This window comes from Lissotriton helveticus, chromosome 6, assembly GCF_964261635.1.
Source record: "Lissotriton helveticus chromosome 6, aLisHel1.1, whole genome shotgun sequence".
In the NCBI taxonomy this organism is placed as follows: Eukaryota; Metazoa; Chordata; class Amphibia; order Caudata; family Salamandridae; genus Lissotriton; species Lissotriton helveticus.
This window is the reverse complement of record NC_136067.1, coordinates 383,276,100-383,289,626: the sequence shown is the minus strand read 5'-3', so window position 1 is coordinate 383,289,626 and position 13,527 is coordinate 383,276,100. Positions and strand designations below refer to the sequence as shown.

The window sequence follows — 13,527 nt, the reverse complement described above, 5'->3', positions numbered from 1 at the left end:
TTGCCTTTTTATTTGCTATTACCTCACTCAGAAGAGTAAGTGAGATCCAGACATTAACAATTCAAGAACCATTTTTACAACTCCATCACAAAAAAGTGGTTCTAAAGACAAACCCCAAAGTCCTTCCAAAAGTCATTTCATCGTTCCATCTTAATCAATCTATTGGATTGCCAGTATTCTTCTTTCAACCCCAAACAGTTGCTGAAAGAGCTCTCCATATATTAGATGTCAAGAGTTCTCCACTACTATATTGATAGGACAAAGCCATTTCGTAAAACAAAACAGTCGTTTGTGTCCTTTTCTACTCCACATAAAGGTAATCACATTTCAAAAACTGATTGCAAGGTGGATTGTCAAATGCATTCAAATGTGTTACCAAAAAGCAAAACGCACTCTATCCATTCCCCCTAGGGCTCATTCCACGCGTAAACTAGGGGCATCTATGGCATTTTTAGAAAATATTCCCTTGGATGATATCTGCAAAGCAGCTACATGGTCTATTCCGCACACATTCTCAAAGCACTACTGTGTAGATGTGCAAGCAAAACAACAAGCTAGTGTGGGCCAGGCTGTACTCAAAACACTATTTTAAACTACTGCAACAGATACTGGTGGTCGCCGCTAAGGGAGAGAACTGCTATGCAATCGATGCACTAGTGTGTGATCTGCAGCCCATATGCCTCGAATGGAAAATGCTGCTTACCAGTATGCTTTTGTTCTTGGCATGTAGGGCTGCAGATCCACACACGCCCACCCGCCTCCCAGCTACCTATATCTGTTCCAGTAATATCTTCGATACACTATACATTTACATATTTTTCTGTTCTCATACAACTCCATCATTTTCCCAATGGTGAAAAACAATCTGAGGATGGAGTCGATGTCCATACGCACTATGCTCCACAGGAGGAGTCCTCTACCAAACAAAGACTCTTCCAAGACAACAAAGTGTAATCATCCGGGCCCACCACCAGATGGCGATCAATGCACTAGTGTGTGGATCTGCAGCCCTACATGCCAAGAACAGATGCATACTGGTAAGTAGCATTTTCCTTTTCTTTACCTTCCGCAGCATGACAATCCACATGCATGTAACACATTCATATCAAATAGGTTTATTTTGTTCAAAGATTCTTTATTAGTTTTCTTCTTTAAAAAAAAAAAAAATCATCACGCTAACACAGTAACCGTATCCAACGCGTTTCATCGTACAAGGACTTCTTCAGGGCTCTGATTTGTTTATTAATAACGTAGGTCCTTCGTTGTATTATGTACAAATGATCATGGATTTTGACAGCCAGTAAAAGTATCCAAATTGGAGTGCATGTGCTCCTCAACGAAAAATGTGCATGGCTTCTTTTTTGGTGGGAGACCTTCCACCGAAAGACGCCATGCACATATTAATAATTACATAATACTATGAAGGACCTATGTTGTTCATAAACAAATCAGATCCCTGAAGAAGTCCTTGTAGGACGAAACGTGTTGGCTACGGCTACTGTCTGTTGGGGTTTTTTTTTTTTTAAGAAAGCATATTAAGAATATCGTACCACTCCACTGTATGTCACTCTACTCTGTACCACTCCACGTCACTCTACTATGTACCACTCCACACCACTGCACTCTACTATGCACCACTTTAATCTACTCGATTGCTTTCTACGATGCTGCATTATACGCTGCTGAACGCTGCACTCACAACTGCAAAGTATCCTGCACCACTCCACTCTACTCAGTGCACTCTGTGCCTCTCTGCTCTGCGAAATTGCACTGTGTACCACACTACTGCATTTTATGCCAATGCACTGTACAACACTGCATCCCTCTACTCTGCATCACTTTATGCCCCTGTATTCTACTATGCAACTCTCTAATCTACGCCTCTGCATTCTACAATGCTAAATTGCATGCTGCTGAATTCAATTACGCTGCAGCTCTGCAACACTGTAGGTCAATGCACTCTACCTTGTGCCGCTCCAGTCTACGCCGCTCCACTGCACGCTGCTCCAGTACTATGCCGCTCTAGTGCATGATCTTCCAGTCTACTATGCCGCTCCAGTGCACGACCTTCCAGTCTACTATGCCGCTCCAGTGCATGACTCAAGTCTACTATGCCGCTCCATATGTTGTCTCCACAGCGCTTCTTGATAGATGGGGGGTGAGCGCTTTGTAAGTGTCTGTTTTATGAGACCAACAAAATGTTTCAGTTTCAAGATTGATGAAAATGTGTCCACACCTATTTTGTATTGCAGTTTAATGGTTCCTTAATAAATTGTATATTAAAATGAATTGATGTGCAAGACTCTTTCCTCCGATGTATTTATTTGATAATTCATTTGATTTTATATTATTTAAGTATATGATGATATTCTTTGTAGTAGACAGGAGCTTTGAGGAAGTATGTCCAACTTGTAACACTTATGGGAATTTTTCAGTTGGGATGTCTTGTAAGAGACATTTCAGAAACCTAATGTTCATGCAGCTCTTTTTGAAATCCCAAAATATACACTTTTTCATGTTCCACCTGCTCCTTCCACTTCAGACTACCTGTTAAACTTATGCTATTTTGTTGTTTTGGTCCTGTTTTGTAGCACATAATGTCTGAACCAGAGGAAATTGCCACTATGTCTGGACAGAAGCTACCACTCAAGATGTCTGTCGATTACATCTCATTCTCTGCTCACACAGATTACCAACAAACCAGCGAGTTCATCCGTGCATTGAAGCCACCACATGTGGTTAGTGCCTTTATACAGTTAATGACTATATGACCGAGCTGCACCCATAGACTGCCATGTAATTGTTTATCAATTTAAGTTAAATGATCATTCCACAGTGCACTTTTTTGATCTAATTTGATTTGTGTAATGAGGGTTAACAAAAAAGAGGGACTACTAACCATTCTCTCCACTGCAATCTCTTGCAGCAAAAATAGCTAATCATATGACATTAAGATGTATTAATTTTACTTTCGTTTTCTTGACCTATTTTTTGTGTGCTTAATTGACGAACATTTTGTTTGCAAGTGCCAAGATAACCTACATCTTGGTTTGTATTGAACAACACTCCAAAACACCCTTTTTGTAATTGGGTTTCGTTAACCTGACCGCATACGATGCTTGGTTGAGAGACCTATTTGTGGCTTAACAGGAATTAGTGGGTTTACAGCCCGTTCATTGTTTATCATTGGTTAGCTTTATTGTCACTCATTTTCTTGCTTCTTATTTGATGGCTTGCCTTCCTCTTCATGTGTTTGGCCCTCCGCTGGACCATAGCCTCTTTACCATCCTTTTAATTGGCTGAATTGTATTCTTCATTATTCACCTTGCCAGTACTACTTTTTAGGTTGTGCCTGTCAGACTGCACAAACTGTGTGGTTGCAAAAGACCTGCTGTGCTATTTACCAAGAACTTTGAGTTTTACAAGCCTTTCCATTGCAAACCATTGGTTCGCTTAATTGTGATTCTCATTTCCTTGCTGCTTCTTCAATGGCTTTTTTTGTGCCATCTTTTTTGTATGGCCTGTGGAGCATAACCGCTTCCGTTTCTCTCTGATTGGTTGTCTTCCGTTCTTCCACTGCTCACTTTTTGTGAACTTTTGTTTAATCACTCCATGAGTACTGCAGCTCCCTCACTCGAGACCTTCTCCCTCTCTCCCTACCATATATCTCCTTGTATCTGTTTCCTTTGTGTTGCAAACTTTTGTGTGCTTCACCCCTACCAAACTGCCTGTCTGCTCCCCTGTGCTTGGTGTTACTTTCTGTGTGCTTCTCCCCTGATCCTGTATTGCTGTCTCATCTGAGGAAGAGGAAGTACATGACGAACTGGATGTGGGCCCAGATTGGGATGATTATTCAACGCCAATCTGTCCTCCAGCAGATTCTCCTCCAAATGATATTTGGGGTTTCCATGCCTTTTGGAAAGCATAAAATATTCAATCTGCCAATATCAATAAAGCAATCCTATTGTTTTCTCTAACATTAAGCTCACTCTCAGAATCTGTCAAACCTATTCCAATAAGTTCCTTAATTTGGAATGAGGGTGTTAAGGTAATGAAAATTAATACAACTGTCTTGCAGTTATCCCTTGACTGGATATTGAACATAAAGCTCCTTGGCCACCCTAAGACTGGTTTTGTAGCGAACTGCCTAGTGCTGATCGAAGAATCCTTCCGCTCCATGCTGCACACCACCTTACTGGAACGGAAGGAGTCTGGAAAGTATAGGATAATGGTGCTTTAACTGGGTGCCAACCACAGTTGGAGCATCCAGTTGCTAAGTGATCATTTGGCAGCACAATAGGCAGATGTGATGGGATTTAGCAGCATACATTGATCTTCTACCTGAAGGTGAGAAATCTGCAGCTAAGAAAATTCTTTAGGAGGGCGTTGGAACATCTCCAGAGATGATCAGTTGTGCCATGGATATAGCATTCCACTAGATTATGCCAGTTATCTGGATCAGCTGTTCTCTGGAGGCAGGGAGAATTGAGATGCACATCCTTTAGACATGAGGTCAAAACTAAGACCGTGGACATGCCTTATGACAGAGAAGCACTCTGCTGAAAGCATTTGGATGATGGTTTGCAGTTGATTGAATCCGACACCAATACTGCAAGATCTCTGGGTATTCTCCAGAAGAGACAATGGCCTTTTGGGGAGAGATGGGCAGAGGACAATTCGCTTATAGACTGGGATATCAATCCTATCGATATTAGCCATGCTACCACTATCAACAACATTATAAATCTCAATACTACAGGCCTCTGCCCTCAGCAGTCCGTGTTAGACAAGCTCCATGTTGGAAGCCAGGGCCCCAGAACAAAGACACAGATCAAAGACAGTGACTTTAAAAAGGTGCCTGCCACGATAACCCTGTCCCCGAAATCCTTTTGTTTAAGGGAGTTGGGTGGGGGCAGCAGGGGGCGGGGATAAATATGTCCATCAATTACCAGAATGGGTGATTTATAACCGACCATTGGGTCCTGGACATTATTTCATATGGTCAGACTTTGGAATTCATCCAAAAAAGCAGTCATGCCCCACCTCAAAGGAGGACCCATCTCCATCACTTTCACTTGCAATTGGAAATTCTGTCCATTCTAACAAAGGAACTATAGAATTAGTCCATTTCACTCGGAAAGGTACAGGTTTCTGTTCCAGTTTCTTCTTGATTAAAGAGAGAATCAAGCGAACGGAGACCTATCCTACATCTGAGAAATTTTAACATCTCAAGAAGCAATCGTTTTGAATGTTAACAGATCATGCTGCATGTACTAATCGATTTAGTGCTACAACAGAGGAAGACAGCAATTCTACCATGAGAATTGCCTTCAATGAATTTACACTCATTAAGGGCCGGCTACAGGTGACCTACCATTCCACTAATTTTTCAGTAGGTACAATTACTCCCTTTTAACAGCCCAGGTTCCCTCTACACTCCATAGTGGCCATACTAGTCTATTGTAGTCCTTGGTATTTTGAAACTGCAAGGTTTTTAACTAAGACTTAACCTCCTTCCTTTTTACCTCTCCTACCCCACCCCCATAGCTCTTCCGCCAGCCTCTCCGTGCCCTACAAAACTGTTTCGTAATTTCGTCACATGTGTCAACTCCGCCCAGAAACAGGACTACTAGGGCCCCATAACAGGCTACTTCCAAAAGTCTTGGTGCCTGTTTTTCCAACTTCCCTTTTTTTGTGCACTTTAATTTACTTTTGGTCCTGATGAAGTGCCCACCGATTCCTCCGGAACACTTGGCACGAAACATGTCGACCACACTATAGAGACGGCCTGCTAGGAACATTACACTCCCGTAGGGCCTCCACTTTATTTTAGTTAGGCAGGATCCACCTTCACCATTAAAATTAATTGCTACTAGGACCGACCCTGACCTATTTTAAACCACTCCACCCGTGCACACCAACCCCCATTGCCCCCACACCCGCACACACCCAACGGCTTCTTCCAAAAGATCTCCGACAAAGAGCCCCGGAAACGGTGAACCCGTCGAGCATTGCAGCGCCGGCCCGACTAGCAAGGGCCAATGATGAAGCATGACACACGGGGTGTGTGAGGGCAATAAGACAAGTGTTGTCTTTCCCCCACCTTTCCCTTCCACTATCCCCTTAGGAACTGTACCCTACTCGTTCAAGGTGATTTATAACCGACCATTGGGTCCTGGACATTATTTCATGCGGTCAGACTTCAGGAATTCATCCAAAAAAGCAGTCATGCCCCACCTCGAAGGAGGTCCCATCTCCATCTTTCACTTGCAATTGGAAATTCTGTCCATTCTAACAAAGGAACTATAGAATTAGTCTGTGCGTGGCCTGGCGATCGGCAAGATGGCAGCGTTGTAGTGCTGATCTGCCGGCCACCGATCATAATCCTGCCTCATCTGAGCCAGCTGACCTAATTCCTTGATGGGAGCATTCTGCTGAAACGCCTACCGAACAGCTGCGGTGTCTATTTGGGCTGTTAGTGTACGGCGGTGAGCGTGAGAGGCATTTAAAGGCAGAGGAGCTGAGCCGGCCGTTCTGCAAAATTACTTATTCATCATTTCCCACTTCACCCTTTCTGACGCAATTATTTTTGCAGTTTTTCAGGGGCTTGGTAACTGCCATTCACTTCTAGGCTGCTGCTCACTTTTATTTAAAAATAAATAAAATCCTTTTTGCTCTAGTAAAAAAAACATTTTTTTATTTGATTTAGATAAACCAATAAATAAACCCTCATTCTGTAGGCAGATTTCTTCACCCATGCAGACGAAATGACGCTGCCACCAGCAGTGTCATGACTGTTATTCCAGCATGCACATATTCACGTTATTTTAGATTTTTTTTTTATGTTTGTTTTTACCGTTGCTGTACAGCATCGACAGAAAGCATTGTCAAAGCCAATAATTCAAAAAAGAGCCTCATTTTGCCCTTGCCACTGCTTGTCATTATTTTGTTCTTTAATTGTTGTATCACGTGGAGGTTTTTTTTGTTCATATCGAGGTCTCTAGCTCATCCCATTTTCTGTTGGTCAAAATGGGCTTGCACTTGTTTGTTGGGATGAGTTGCACACATAGCACTTCTTGCATCTGACTTGCAATGTTTCTTCTTTCGCAGATATTGGTCCATGGTGAACAGAATGAAATGGCTCGATTGAAGGCGGCACTGATCCGAGAATATGAGGATAATGAGGAGGTTCACATTGAAGTTCACAATCCTCGCAATACGGAAGCAGTGACTCTGTACTTCAGGGGAGAAAAGCTAGCCAAGGTAACTACTGATTGATTGTGTTGCTGTTTTTTGTATTTGTTTTTATTCTAAACCTCTTTATTTTTAGGTTTAACCTGAGACCGCGTGTGCACTGTTTGCTTGCAAGATGATTTGTCTGCTTACCTAGGTCTTAGAGCCTGCCCTTTGCTTACCACTGGTTGACTTCACCTTTACTCTCGTTTCCTTGCTACCCTTCAGTCAACATGTGCCAGCTTCTCTTCTTCTTTGTGTGTTTGTCCCTCCCCTAGAGCTTGACCCAAGAATTGCTTCCTTGTTCAACTTGTGTCCTTCACTGCTTGTTCTGTTTGGAGTTTTGATAGTACTTTTTCCCCCTTTGTTACCTGCCATTCTCATTACTTGGCCAGTTATCCTTGCTTGGCCCGTTGTTCTTGCTTGCCACTTCCTTATTGCTCATGTTGCCCCCTCCTGCATTGATGCTGTTGCCTGTCTCACCGACCTCCGTCAGCTCTGTTGCTTCTCTGCCCCTCCTACATTGTGTTGCTTTTTCCATCCATCCCACTGTCCCTCAAGTTGCTTGCCCCTTCTCGCCCTCTGGCTATCTGCGTTGGCCTGTCCTCACCCGCTTAAAATAAAAAAATAAAAAGCTCTATGAAACTGCCAACACTGGCTGTGTCGTAGCTCTTTATTTGTTGCTTGTTCTTTCTAACCCTCGCACTGTGTCCAAAAAAAACAAAAACCCTTGACAAAGGCAAATAGCTATTGTATGTGAAAAAAGAGAAACCGGTAGTGGTGTATCCAAATATTGGAAAAGACCGCACATACACAATTTGTAATGAAATAGTTAACAGTACTGGATTAGTCATAGATCTTTAGTTTTAAAGACGGACTGCTACATAGACCACTATCCCCCACTACCAAGAGAGACTAATGACAATCAAAGATTGGCAATAATATAACTGCAAAGAAGGGGTCAAAAAGAGCACATTCCTAAAGCACATATGTACAGAAAAAGACTAATAGGTCTCCTTGTAGTTCCGCAACACTTGGATTTGATCCTATCATGTCAACATTTGGACATAACAAACGAGCAGGAAAGTTCAAATTATCATTTTCTTTATTAGAAGATCCGTAGAAGTAGATTTGACAAGAAACAGCCGACACGTGTTTCGTCAGTACTGCAGATCAGTACTATGACTTTTTCAAGGCTATGCGAATGAGACTGGCACGGCACATCCAAGATCAAAGCATGTCCGTATCCAGAAATATAAAAATCAGAAACCATAGCAATTTGAATTCAAAACGAGCATGCAAATACGAGGAACAAAAGTCCATATGATCCAATCAGATCACTTGAGATAATGGCTGTCGAGTCAATGCACCATAAAACGTTCCACTGAAATCACGAGGGCAACCAACCACTATGTATAAGAGGTGAATCGTAAAAAGAATCAATGTAAGAACCCAAATACGATGTAAAATGGTAATATGTCAGTCAGTATAGTAGAGAGATCCTTAAATGTGGATAATCGAACAAACGAAGCTTTTGAATCCAAATTGCTATGGTTTCAGATTTTTATATTTCTGGATACAGACATGCTTTGATCTTCTAATAAAGAAAATGATAATTTGAACTTTCCTGTTTGTTTGTTATGTCCAAATGTTGACATGATAGGATCAAATCCAAGTGTTGCGGAACTACAAGGAGACCTATTAGTCTTTTTCTGTACATATGTGCTTTAGGAATGTGCTCTTTTTGACCCCTTCTTTGCAGCTATTGTATGTGCATGAGCTTTTTGGCTTTGAGCATTTGACAATGATTTGTTTTTTGCCATGTTGTACTGCAGCGCCTGCTCTGCTGCTTGGCTAAAAGTAAAAAAAAATACAATTTAAAAAAAACATGGCCGCGCCCAGCACTACAACATAGCAAAATAAAAACCCTTGCCATGTCATAAAAATCAGTTGATAAACCCAGTAGACCTTGCATAGGCGAGACTTATTGGTTGAAGTTGAAGAACCTAAAGTATTGCACATTTTAATTGAATGTAAGGATGATGTGAAAGCTGTAAAACAGTGACCTTTATAAGGATCTTGAGTGTATAAGCAAACGACTTGTCAGGAGTTCATATCCTTAAACATAAAATCATGTAAAACTCACAAAAAGATACATGATAAACTGATAATTTCTACATTTGCCCAGAGCCATTTTCTGAGAACTGGAAATTCCTGCATCCATTCCTAAACTTTGCTTGGCCACCTCCTCCCCTTAGTTTATTTTTATTTTATATTCTTCTATAGCGCCTGAATAGACCCCCGAAGGGGTATCTCCGCGCTTTGCCAGTAAGAATATCCTCAGATAGATGTGCGTAATGCATATAAACAGAGAGGGATCAGATGCTGGGGAATAGGTACGTTTTTAAGACCTTACGAAAGGTCAGATGGTTAGTGAGTATTCTCATCTCAGAAGGTAGGGAGTTCCAGAGCTTTGGTCCAAGATGGGCCAGAGCTCGCCCTCCTTGTCTGGACCTCTTTATTCTGGGCACCTGCAAAAGCTGCTGGCTGCCGGAACGAAGGGTGCGTCCAGGGGCATAGGGCAGAAAGAGGTTGGCCAGATATTTTGGGCCTTTGCCTATCATGCTTTTGTGGATAGTGCATAAGGTCTTAAAATGTACTCGTGCCCTCACTGGCAGCCAGTGGAGCCTAATCAGCAGAGGGATGGAGGGAGTCCTAGGAGGGGCATTGAGGACTACCCTCGCTGCCGTATTTTGAATCACTTGCAACTTTTTAAGCTGCCCTTCGTTCGCTCCTAAAAGGAGGCCGTTGCAGTAATCTACTCTGCTGATGACTAATGCCTGCACGAGTGTTTTCCTATGGCAGTCTGGCAGATAGGGGAACACTCTTCTTAACATTCCAATAGCTTGAAAGCAGGTGCTCGCCACCTGGTTTACATGGTCCTTGTAGGTGAGTGTCTGGTCTAATAACACTCCAAGGTTTCTCACCATGCTTTTAGGGGTGGGAACAGGGCCTAATTCCAGGGGCCACCAATCCGGTGTCCAGTGTGTAGCTGCATGCCCAAACAACATTACCTCAGTCTTTCCGATATTACATTGGAGGCAATTTAATGACATCCATGTGGATATTGCTTTCATCCCCTCTGCAAAAGATCTTTGTATTGCAGGGGTTAGATCTTTAAAGGGAAAGAGGAGTTGGGTGTCGTCAGCATACGACACTGGTGTAAACCCAAATGATCTTGCTAAGGCGGCCAAAGGGGCCACGTACACGTTGAAGAGTGTGGGACTTAGGCAAGATCCCTGTGGCACTCCCTTGTTGAGCTCCCTATAGATGGATTTGTGGGAGCCCAACCTGACCTCTTGGGAACGGCCTGACAGGAAGCTCTTCATCCATGTCAGTGCCACTCCCTCCAGTCCTACGCCCTTTAGTCGTTCAAGAAGCACTTCGTGAGACACCGTATCGAAGGCGGCGGAGAGATCCAACAGCACCAAAATCATAGAGCTACCTCCATCCAGTGCCATTCTGATGTTATTGGTCACTGTCTGGAGGGCTGATTCGGTGCTGTGGTCCGGCCTGAAACCAGATTGGGAATAGTCCAGGCCCTCCGTCGCTTCGAGATGTTGTGACAGATAGGTGTTCACGTGCTTCTCAGCTATTTTGCTGATGTGTGGCAGGAGCGAGATGGGGCGCAAGTTGGAGAGGTCGGTCCATGGGGATGCAGCTTTCTTGCGTATTGGGTTTACCACCGCCCTTTTCCACTCTGCCGGGACATGTCCTTTAGTAAGAGAGATATTAATTATCTTTTGTATAAAGGGGCCCAGGAGAGGGATCAGGGGAGGAACCATCTTGGCAGGGAGGAGGTCATTTGGAGATCCTGATTTAATATGAGTAATGAGACGAGGGAGATCCGTGCTTTCAATGGGGGGAAAAAATGACAATGGGTGTGGGTTATCTTTAGGCAGAATTAAAGATGTGATCTTATTGATGTCACTCATACTGTTCATGCTGTTATTGGCGGCCACTATTTTCTCATATATGTTGTTTATTTTACTCTCAAAAAACGATGATATGTCGTCGCATAAAATCTGTGAGAACTCCTCAGGGCTCTCACATGCGGCGGGTTTGATGAAGTTTTGAAGGATTTTAAAAAGCTCCTTAGGGCAGTTAACAGCTTCTTCCAGCTGTTGCAGAAGACGATTTTTTCGGGCCGTTCTGATGTTTTTGTAGTAAATGGATTGAGCAAGACGGAAGACCGCTCTAATCTCCTCAGTCTTATGCTTCCTCCATTTTTTTTCGGCTTGCCTACATTTCTGTTTTTGCTCCCTTAGCTCCTGAGTGTACCAACTTTCTTGTTTAGAAGAAGGGAACTCTTTGTATAGTTTTAAAGGGGCCAGGGTGTCAATGGCTCGCTTAATTGAGCCTGTGAATTTTTCCAGTGCTGTGTCTGCTGTGTCTTCTGCTAATATGATGGGTTCTACCCAAATTTCCCGTAGGTTACTTAAGGAGATTTTGTGCCATTGGCGGCGCCAGGTCTGAGGAAAGGGTCCTTTGTTACTACGTTTTTTGGGAATTGAGAATGAAAATTGTAGAAGAAAATGGTCTGTCCATAGGATCTCTCTTGCTGGAAGACAGTTAATCTTTGCACAGTTGGAGAGGACAAGGTCTAGTGTATGGCCACCACTGTGCGTGGGACCGGTGTTTTTTATCTCTAGACCTAGATTTGACAGGTCGGTGATAAGGGAGTGAGATTCAGGTAAAGTTGGTTGATCTACATGAGTATTAAAATCCCCTAGAAGGATAAAATCTTCGTTGGATTTTAGTTGGGGCGCTAACAACTCTTGGAGGAGGAGGGGGAAGTCTGGGTTTGATCCTGGGGGACGATAAGCCAGAGCACCTTTCCAAAATATGTGGCTTTTAAGATCAATTTTGAAAAACATGATTTCAAGTAGTGGACTTTGATATTGCGAAAATACAGTGACCCTTAAGTCATCCTTATATATGATTGCTAGGCCACCGCCAGTCTTCCCTTCTCTATCTAGGTGTTTGAGTTTATATCCAGTTGGGATCCCCATTGTTACAGCAGTGATGGTGTGGGGCTTCATCCAGGTTTCAGTGATGAAACATATATCTGGTTGGATAGAGTGTATCAGATCCCATACCTCATGCTGGTGTTTAGGCAGGGATCTTACGTTAAGAAGGAAAGACTTCAACCTTATTGCGGGAGCTTCTACTTTAGGTGGACTGTGATTACAGAGCAGTCGATGATGACATTCTAAACAAGAAAAGGCTCCCTCCACAGTATGCCATGGTATTTTCGTGCTGCATGCGGACAGCGGTTTTAGGGCTAATAAGGATTGAGTGGAGTAGGTGACCAAGTGTGGATTCATACCTGATTGTGATAAAATAGAAGGTGCAACGGCTGTGGCCCCTGGCCCCGTCCTGTCGCGGACGGGCGCAGACGGGCAGCTCTTTGGCGGGTCTTCGGCGGGGCTGCGCGCGATCGCTGCGCGCTCGAAAGGGCGCGAGGGCTATATACCGCTGCGTGGATCCACTAGAGCGCTAACCGCTCCCAGTGGACCAGGAAGTGTACAGGAAGTGAGTAGAAAGCCTACCGCCCCCTTGTTGCCGTGGGAGGCGGCAGCCTAGCGCTTTCACCCACCGAGGATCACGCTAGGGTACCTAGAAGCTGAGTTTCTTCTTGGTGAGTGCGTGAGATGTAAGCAATGCGCTCCGATTTTAAAAATACACTTTCGTGTTATTCCAATAAAATGATGCCACAAATTCAAATTACATTTGTTTTAAAAAATAATGCTGGTACCAATTCCCCACACGCTCTCCTTACATGAGGCGACCGGCAAGCGGGTTGGAGACACTGCCACCGTCTCCTTCCCGCAGCGAGCACCTCCAGGCGCTCCGCCTATATACCGCTGCGTGGATCCACTAGAGCGCTAACCGCTCCCAGTGGACCAGGAAGTGTACAGGAAGTGAGTAGAAAGCCTACCGCCCCCTTGTTGCCGTGGGAGGCGGCAGCCTAGCGCTTTCACCCACCGAGGATCACGCTAGGGTACCTAGAAGCTGAGTTTCTTCTTGGTGAGTGCGTGAGATGTAAGCAATGCGCTCCGATTTTAAAAATACACTTTCGTGTTATTCCAATAAAATGATGCCACAAATTCAAATTACATTTGTTTTAAAAAATAATGCTGGTACCAATTCCCCACACGCTCTCCTTACATGAGGCGACCGGCAAGCGGGTTGGAGACACTGCCACCGTCTCCTTCCCGCAGCGAGCACCTC

At 43.7% G+C, this 13,527-nt stretch overlaps 1 protein-coding gene across 1 annotated transcript in view; it reads left to right on the top strand.

Moving 5' to 3' along the window:
- CPSF3 (cleavage and polyadenylation specific factor 3) overlaps positions 1–13,527 on the top strand; it is a 244,970-nt gene that overhangs the window by 131,581 nt on the left and 99,862 nt on the right. Inside the window, exons 10-11 of the mRNA XM_078647825.1 lie at positions 2,592–2,738; positions 7,111–7,263. Coding sequence (XP_078503951.1) covers positions 2,592–2,738; positions 7,111–7,263 — 300 coding nt within the window. The remainder of the gene's footprint in view (positions 1–2,591; positions 2,739–7,110; positions 7,264–13,527) is intronic.